Here is a 9,244-nt window from a genome sequence, read left to right on the forward strand (position 1 = left end):
CCCACTAATACACACTTTATTCCCACCACACAGCCCCCCCGAGCACCTCACCAGCTTCCTCTGGGAGTTCAGACCTTCCAGGGGAGATCTAGTACTCGCCAGCTCTGATTTAGCATTTCATCAATTTCCTATTCAAGATATTCAGCTTTGAGGGAAAGCAGCAAAATCCAATTTATTTTTCTTAAGAAATTGAGAAAGAGTTCAAAGTTTATCCTTTCAGTTCTCCAGAGGATTAACAGCAGGTTTTAAGAATTATTTTTTTTAAAATATCAAGTTAAAATTCCACATAGCGCACCTCCATTTCAGTATCTCTTCTTTTAACACAGATAAAACAGTACACGAGACTAGCTCGCATGGAGCAAGCCAAGCCTTGCAAAGCGTGGATTACTGCTAAAGAGCTGAGAGCTTCCAGGACATGTGGCTGTTCCCAGGCTGCAGGCCCAGCCTTGGGAGCACTGCTTTCACCAAAAAAATTCCTCTGTGAGGAAAATGAGCTGCAGCAATCGTTGCTGCAGCAAGTGGCTGGCCTTACCCCGAAATCAACAGGCAAAGCTGGGTAAGGTTCGTTAGTTGGGTCTTATGTGACACCCAAAATGAGCAGCAAAGCAGTTTTAGGGCCACTGAACCCTGAATTGTGCTTTAGGTGGGCAATTTGTAGGGCTCAGCTCCCGGGTACCTCTTCCTTGAAGAATTAATTCCGTTTCCTGCCTTTCCTGGCAGAAGGTGCTTCTGCTACTGGAGAAGTGGCCAAAGCCAAACCCACAGCAGTAGCAGGAACAGTTTTGGAACAGCCTCCCTGGGATCACCAGCACTATTCCTCACAGCCAGGCTCTTCTCTGGACATATTTCAATCTAGTAAGACGCAGCCTTGGAGGGAGCTGTAACAGTAAATTGCTGCTGTTGAGAAACCTGGTAACAGCTTTACCACCTGGGATCACTGGAGACAGCCTAATTCTGAACCACCCTCAGCTCCCAGAAGCTCTCCCTACTTGGAAATACCAGCTAGAACTACAGCAGCTGCTACATTCAAGTTACTATAAAATAAAGCTATCTAGATTAAGTAAACGAGGTGAATACATAAAATAAGCAGTTTCCCCTTAGACTGTCTTCAAGAGGCTTCCTCTGGCAAAACACAGGAGGTGGGAACCTCGAGCTGTAATGAACTATTTCCCATTTTACTTCACCACGACACATGAAAACACAGAATCTGAGAAAAATAATGAATACACCCCCCCACCCCTCAACAGCAGGCTGCCCTTTAGCAGAAGCAAGGTTTAAGTACAATGCAGATGATTCAACTGCAATGGTAGTAGCTTCATTTGACTGTATTTAAATAAAACAAAGCATTTAAAAAAAATAACAACAGGCACTAAAATACCCTCCCCTGGTTTAACAGCGTGTGCTAGCCGAGCCCCATGGATGCAGCCTCTCCCCCCACAGCAGAGTGTTGGGCAGTTCTGTGGGTGTCACAGGAGGAGATGTTTCTGCAAAGCAGTGTAACAAGAGTGTTCAGAAGAGTCAGTTCCCAGGCAGCACCCGGGCTGCTCGGCTCAGACCTGCAGCCCCAAATTCCACAGTGTTCCCAGTAAGACACCAGACGAGGAGAGAGTCAGTGCCTGATAACCACAAGTGAGGAACAAGCATGTCTCCCTCCCCCTGCAGCCCTCCCACCCTCCCCCCAAAACCAGGCAGTCTTTGTTTGTTCTGTTGGGCCCTTAGAGCTTCTTCAGGCGACTGTACAGTTCCCTTTTGCTCCTCTCGCCAGCCCAGGTTCGGCTCTTGGTGCGGAACCTTTTCAAGTCTTCTTTAAAGTCCTCGTGGTGCATGGGGCGATAGCTCTGGGGCTCGCAGAAACTCTGGGGGGGAAAGAGAAGCTGGTTTCACTTCAGTGTGTCACACTGATCTCCAAGAGTCACCGACAGAGCCTGGCAGCAACCACCCACCACCAGAATAAACAGAAATAAACCCCACAACTCCATGCAGGAGCTTCATACCAGATGCTCACAGACAAAGCCAAGTGATACTCAGAGCACAGCTACTTCAGAAGCAATAGCTGTAAAACGAAGGACTTTCAGCCCTGTGTACAAAGCTCTCACCCCATTTTCTGGCAGGTGTCAACATGCAAACTTAATTTTATCTTGGATTCACCTTGAAATAGCACAGATGGGAAGAACACTTGTAGCTCAGACCCGCCAGCTCCTGGCCCCCATTGCCTGTTCCATGCTGCCACCTTGAGGCCCTCAGTCCTCCCACCTCAGGGCAGGAGACCCAGAGGCCCGAAAAAACAACGCCAACAAAACCCAAACCCCAAAAAACAAAACAAAAAACCCCACCCCTGCGGCCCAATCACCGCAGGGGACCCAAGCAGATCGAAGGGAGAGCCAAAACCCAGCAGCACTAGGCATCCCAGTTGCCGGGAGACCCCAGGCCCCACTGGGGAATGGCGCAGCCCCACCACAGCATGGCGAAATCTCTTGTATCTCTCTGAAAATGCACCAAGTCCCAGGGCAGAAAGGTAAAGCCAAGACATACTCTGAGGTGTGGGGTCTGAGAGGGACTAAAATGTTGGTTGGGCCACAGTTTTGTGTCAGAAGAGCAGGAAGAGCGAGCTTGGGAAAGAGTACAGCACTGACCAGCTGAAGCAGCTAAAGGGATCCAGGAGGGACCATCCCCACAATGCTGGGAAACCACTGGGCATTTTAAAAGTTTCCTTTACTGAATAACAGGCTGAAAACTCAAAGCTCGAGTTTTTTGATTTTGCTATTTTAGTATAAAATGAGACTTCATGTTTCCATTTGTTACATGGCAATTACCGTCAAGCCTCTCTCCTCTCCTAGTCCTTGCAGGCTTAAGCACTCTCAAATTTCTTCCCCAAATGGCATTTTGAAGTCTTAGTTGTTACAGATGGGCCAAATTTTGTATTTTACTTGAGACAAGTGGAAGAACTTTTCAGCTCTGGCAACAAGACAGCTCTGAAGAACAGAATAGGCTTCAAGAGCCTCACTGTCAGTTATTCGACAGTTAAAAATTCTCAAATATAAATTTGACAGTTAAAAATTTACAATTTTAACTGCTCTCAGTACAGAAGAGCATTGAAACAGAGGAGGAAAATATACCCCAGCAAAAACACTCTACCCCAAAGAGAGGTCTGATGGAGTACCAGTACATCAGTATTATTTAATCTATTGTTTCTTCTCCTCCAAGTGTGAAAGAGATGAATTTAAGAGAACGTTACTTACACGGCATCTTAGGAAGAAGTCCTTGTAGCCCCCCTTGAGGACATACAGCTCTGGGTAGTGGAGGTTGGGGTATTCATTACCCAGCCTGTCCCGCTCTCTCACAAACCGACACCTGTAGCAGGAAAAAAAATTAAAAAATAAAAAATCCTGCATTAAACAAACAGAGGCAAACAGCTCTCACCCATGACTTCCCATTCCTCGGATAACAGAACCTGCCTATCAGGAACAGGCTGACAAGCAACGCTGGCTGCAAAGCTGTGCCTAACTGTTTTTTCCTTTTCCACCTTGAAGCATTTCAGCCCAACTTCAACAACGCCACATCCCTGCCAGAGGTGACAACCAACATTTGCTCATCATCAACTGTGTCTTAAGCAGTGTGCCAGCACGGCAACTGGTGCCACCCCAAAAGCTTTGCTCTCAGCTAGCACAGCAGCAAGCCCTTCTCCCGGGTATGTGGGATAACTCACATGCGAGGACCCCGCTCTGAAGAAAACTCGCAGTGGAACACTACTATCACTCGTTTGTTCTCTGATGGCTGGATTGGCTTCTTAAGCAAGTACTCTTCCACATCCTCTTCCATGTGGAGGTTGACAGCACCCTGTGAAGGCAGAGCCATGCCTGAGCACGGGCAGTGAGCGGAGAACAGTATCAAACCTATCCCACTTCCTCACAAGCCTCAGCTGAGCTTACTAGAGGAGCTCTGGCCATCCTCCCCAGCCGCTAGGAACACAGCTCAAACCCGGGCAGAACATTACAGGTAGTCTAATGTTGATTTTGGGTGACCTGGACCTGTTCCAACAGCCATTTCAACAGTTGTGGCTTGTTGGATTTCCCTTCCCATCTTACTCTATTTAAGAGGGCTGGACAGCTTGTTCAAGCAGCAAACTTCAAGATCAATTATATTTAGGATGGCCATTTGTTCTTGGAAGTCTGTGGTTTAAGTGAAATTTAATATTCTAACTTTATCTCCCTAGGGATCAGGATGCTGGACAGCAAGTGTCATACATCCTCCTCGGGAGCCACCTCTCTGCTTGCCACAAAGGGCACCTCCTCTGCCTAAGGACAGCAAAACATTCCCTCCTTTGAGGGGGGGAAATCACTTTATGAACCACACGTGAGCTCAATGTCCTGCACACCAGGACTGCAGACCCCGGTGAGGCATCCCAGCTGTATCCACATGGCCTTGGAGACTTGCAAGCAAAGAGCAGCCCTGCACGGCACCAAGTGACCCATTTGCAACTTCAGACAACTCTACACCGCTCTTACAGGGTCAACATACCTTGATGTGTCCTCCTTCATACTCATAGGGGTATCTACAATCAATTATCACACACTCCTTGATGAACCTCTCAAACTTCCCAGTCAGCACAGACACAATCTGGAAAGAAAAAAAAAAACAAAACCAACAACAAAAAAAACAGAGTTCAGTTGTTTCAAGATGGTTTTGTGTTGTTCTTCCTCCCAGAAAATAATTTTTCTTACTGTTTCTGGAGCACATACCATTTCTGAGTCAATATATTTTAAATCTTGATGTTTCCCATCAACAGTGTGGAATAAATAACCCTGTAAGACAGACAGCATTTAATTAATAAAATTACAAATGTGAGCCACATAGGCAATACAAAATTAACTGCTGGACTGTGCTAACACAGATACTTTGTTGATAAGAATCTCTTCAGCAAAGCTAGAGAGTTAAAGCTAAGGATTCTAAAATTCAGAAACAGAATTTTGGGTTTGGCTCCTATACTGAAGGCATTTTGTGGATCTTTTTGGGTAACCTCAAAGGAATCTTTCTATGCCTGACCTATGAAAGCAGCCTCTCACCTTTCCTAGGGACCTGAGCACACACTGCTAAAGGAGGGAAGTGCTTTACTTGGGCTGGTTTGAGACACCTCTACCAAGAAAGGCCATTAAAACACTGGTATTAACACTTGACCATTAAATCACTTGAATTACCTTTGAGAAGTCACCAATAAGGTCTCTCTGGTCACTGTCCAAAATGCTTTCTATCTCCACTGCAGAGGACTGCATCTTCACCATTTTCAAACTCTGGAGGAACACAAGTCAGAGATCAACACCAAGCACTGAGAGCAGAGAGATCCTTTTCCCAAAACATAACAGAAAACTCAAAAGTTTACTCTGAAGCCCTGAATTAAGGCTCAGGAGTATGCAACTACTGCAGCAGCTCCTCCAGACTCCTGCACTTTGCAAAGAGAAGGCAGCTGGGCTAGGTCAGCAATTCACCTGAAGGTCTCTCATTAACCTTCATAAACCAGACACCTACATCAGATCCTCTCCTAATCAATTCTCTGTTACAAAACCAGATGCCAAGCCACCAACCGTTGAGTCCTCAGAAGACATTCCAGGCAGGCTTTTCCTCTTCTTGGTTTTTCCTGGAGAATTCTCTTCCTGGGCTCTCTCCATCCTTTTCTGGGTGGTTCTTCCTACAGCACTAGGCACAGAGGAGGAGCCAAACAACCGGCATCGTTTGGCCTGCAAGGAAAGAGAGAAGTTAAGAGTTGTCCAGCAACAATTTAGATTAGAAACTAAGTGAGCCTCAGACTATCACAAATTTTGCTTCATATAAGGCACCACCAGGGCACAGCAACAGCAGGATGTTAATAGGGTCATCTAAATGCAGGATCCACTTTCCAGTAAACACTTGTTCCTTGCTGTGAGGACAGGGTGAGCCTGGAGCACCATAAAGCATATGATGTGCTAGCAGAGTGCTTGATACTAATTAGCAAACAATCAGCAGATTAAGGAGCATTTTACTGGAGTCTAAACTCCCTTCGAAGTCCTGTTATCAGGAGATTGGGCTACAGGCATTCCAGGTAAGTCTGTGCAGAATGTATTCAAGATATGTCAAGTATCTGATAAGGGAAGTCGAGATCTTTTTGCATTTATGAAGTGGTTTTGTAAAAAGAAAGTTAATGCCCATATAGGCACACAATGAGCATTGTTCCACACTGACAAAGTCTTTCAGGTAAACAGGCTTTAGAGATAAGGGGGTTGATGCCATCTCTTGTTTTGTTGTTGTTATTAGGGACACAGGATCAGAGACAGCATGATCAACTGTCCCCTTTCTGTTCTGCTGCGGTCTCACAGAGCACTCACCCACTTGTCTGTTTTCCTCATGACTAGTGGGGCAGTCCAGAGGCTTGCCACATCAGAGGGCATCTCCTCATCGTTCTGAGAAAAAAATAAGAAAGTTTATTCTCGTCTATTTCACCATGGGTAGAGACTGTAAATACAGCTTCTGCACAGCTGGGGCAAACACTCCAGTCTAATTCAGCCATGAGAACAGTTTTAATTTAACTCAATTACTCGTCCAACTCTCAGTGAAACAACGTAACCAAGTCAAGACATGTCAGAGAAGGTAAATTTTATCAGTTCAGTGATTGATTAACAATGGTGTTTCTCCAAAGCTTTAAGCATTTCAAATTCGGTTAGAAATAGTCTTTAAGTGACTTGAAAGCAAATATCACCTCTAGCTCTTTCAGCAAGTTTCTAAAGAAAAACACCAGCTATTCAAATAATTCTCTCTAGTAACACAATTCTCATCGGCCAGTAGGAACAGCAGCAACTCTTAAACTGCTGTTCACACACAAAGCAAGTCCCACTGTCTGCACTGGGAAAGAGCACATGTAAGACAGACACTTAAATGTAAGAGTTTAAAAAGAGGATGATAACTCTGCTTCTAACATTCCCTAGCACCTAGCTTTTTGCAGCTGGACTTACCACACGGATTTCTGCTAGAGCATTTGTGCACCACAGACACGTATTCTTTGTGGACTATTAATGTGAGAGCTAATTTTTTTTAATCGTTATTTCTATGCGATTTTTATCATATTTCCTTTGTACGTACCTTCAAATCTTGATCATCTAGCAGCTCTAGGAACCCATCGTCATCTTCACTTTCAGAGGAGGTCAGAGAAGACCGCTGCAGGAAAGCCGGCCCGTCATTTTCCTGTTCACCCAAATGAGACAAGACAGTTTTAACAACACTCATTCTCTTTGCTGCAGGATGCTGTAACCCCAGGGCTGATGCCAACACCTCTCACTGCACTACAGAAAACATGGCAGTTATTCCACCTCCTTGAACACACTGACTTGAGCAAACCCCAGAGCGAGTTCCACTACTTCTTTTTGATCCCCACAACAGCTTCATCATCCTCATCAAGCATTAAGCCCTTTCTCTGGCAGAAGCTGTCCACTTGAAGGTGCAAAGGAGAGAAATGGGTGGTGTCAACAGGAATAAGAGTTAATAGAAACCCCACAGTGGATAAACACAAGATCAAGAGGATCCAGCAGGACCACCAGATTCAAGGAGCAAAGACAAGACTTAGCCCCCCCCCCCCCAGCTCTGTTTCAGCACAAGGACCCATCATGTCCTTTCAGTTGCTTTTCCTAAGCAATAGGATATGAATAAGGTAATATTTTCTTGCATGTCGTATCCGGGCATAAGATTCAGCTGCATCTACACAGTTGAGTTCATTGCTCCAAATGCATCTGCCTCAGTGTAGTAAAAAAATCTAAATTCCTCTATTACACATCCATGTCCTCGCTCCCTTGATTTACTGCACCATAACCTCGGCTCTGCTGTGACTAATCTTTCACAGGCTACAGAACAAACATGTTTCAAACCTCTGACCATCTCATGAGCCATATGTGAGAATTTTCTTATCTGGCAGATAGATTAATTTTTCTACTTGGCACATGAATGGTGGTGATTAACGGCATTGTCTTAAAATCCTGATGCAATTTTTCTTCCTCAAGCACAATAGATACGCAGAAGATTAGGCGAGAATGAGTTGTAAAAAACCACCATAGTACTTACTATCTGGGCTGGAGATGAATTCTGCCTTGATCCAGGAACACTTTTTCCATGATGGGAATGGTTACGCACAGAACAACGAGAAGCTGGTTTGGTTGGCTTCTTAAACTCAAACGATTCCTGAATTAAAGAGGAGCAAAGTGATCATTTTACCAAAGTTACAAATTGTGTGAGCTGCCAGAATAATTTTATTCTTTGTTTGGGTTTTCTCTGGTTTGGTTTTGTTGGGGTTTTTTTTGCTTGTTTTTTTTTAAACTACCTGACATTTTGGATTTAAGCTCCCTGCTGCCCACAGAAATAGTCTGAAGGTGCATGTTTTCAAATTAAAGATGTTACAGTAGTGATAGGCTTTTATCCTCTCAATATCACCTACAGGCTTAAGGCTTTTCTACTTCTTTTGTCAGACAACCCCCTTCAGATATAACTTTGTTATGTTTGACAGAACTACAGCCTGGCAGAGAGTAAGAGAAGCCTTTTCCACCACACCTGCTGTTGCTAATTCAGTTTCCTTGCTGCTGCCTCTTACCCCATATCATCGCAGGCAACAGAAAGCAACACTTACGTTCTCCTTATTTTCGTCTTGTTCCAGGAGCTGAAAAGCATTGCTATCCAGAGTATCAGAATGGTTTCTCTTCAAAGAAGGACTGGATCCCAGGAGGCTTTGCTACAACGTTCAGAGAAAAGTGCCAGCTCAGCATTGTGCCACAGTCTCTGCACAGCCACGTTTTAAGCAAAACGGGTGTTATTAAAAACTGTAAGGTCTCTGACCCCAGATCAGTGCTAACTACACACAGAAGTCTTTTACGCTGACATGTCAGTACAGGTACCAAAATGCTTCAACTGCATTAGTGATAAAGCCACTTCACTGAAATTTCACGCCAACTTGAAGATTTTGAGTTTGCAAGCTGTAATTCTTACAGTTTTCATTAAGTACCACAGCAACTGTTCTCAAAGCCAGAAAATTAACAAGTTATGGACCATATCCAACTAAAACCACAATGTGCTAAATCCTCTCACATTTATATAATATCAATAGCACTCTCACTTACTGGCAGCGAATGTATTCTTCTGAAAGGCATCCGAACGCTACAACGAAAAAGAACCGAGATTTATTTCAATATTTTGTTTTAAAAGACAGTAACATGAGTAAAACTCACTCCCCCCCCCC

General features: G+C 44.5%; 1 protein-coding gene across 1 annotated transcript in view; it reads right to left on the reverse strand.

Annotated features, from left to right (window-relative positions):
- Nucleotides 1–1,201: 1,201 nt before the first annotated feature.
- Nucleotides 1,202–9,244, reverse strand: part of CDC25A (cell division cycle 25A) — an 11,523-nt gene continuing 3,480 nt past the window's right edge. The window contains exons 4-15 of the mRNA XM_026842760.1: nt 9,126–9,162; nt 8,639–8,740; nt 8,080–8,196; nt 7,108–7,254; nt 6,357–6,431; nt 5,580–5,732; nt 5,196–5,288; nt 4,740–4,802; nt 4,519–4,617; nt 3,707–3,837; nt 3,240–3,351; nt 1,202–1,856 (exon numbers count right to left, since the gene is read on the reverse strand). Of these exons, the coding sequence (XP_026698561.1) occupies nt 1,716–1,856; nt 3,240–3,351; nt 3,707–3,837; nt 4,519–4,617; nt 4,740–4,802; nt 5,196–5,288; nt 5,580–5,732; nt 6,357–6,431; nt 7,108–7,254; nt 8,080–8,196; nt 8,639–8,740; nt 9,126–9,162 (1,270 nt within the window). The 3' untranslated portion in view covers nt 1,202–1,715. The remainder of the gene's footprint in view (nt 1,857–3,239; nt 3,352–3,706; nt 3,838–4,518; nt 4,618–4,739; nt 4,803–5,195; nt 5,289–5,579; nt 5,733–6,356; nt 6,432–7,107; nt 7,255–8,079; nt 8,197–8,638; nt 8,741–9,125; nt 9,163–9,244) is intronic.

The sequence above is a fragment of the Athene cunicularia genome (genome assembly GCF_003259725.1).
Source record: "Athene cunicularia isolate RWA chromosome 2 unlocalized genomic scaffold, athCun1 chr2_part1, whole genome shotgun sequence".
Classification (NCBI taxonomy): domain Eukaryota; kingdom Metazoa; phylum Chordata; class Aves; order Strigiformes; family Strigidae; genus Athene; species Athene cunicularia.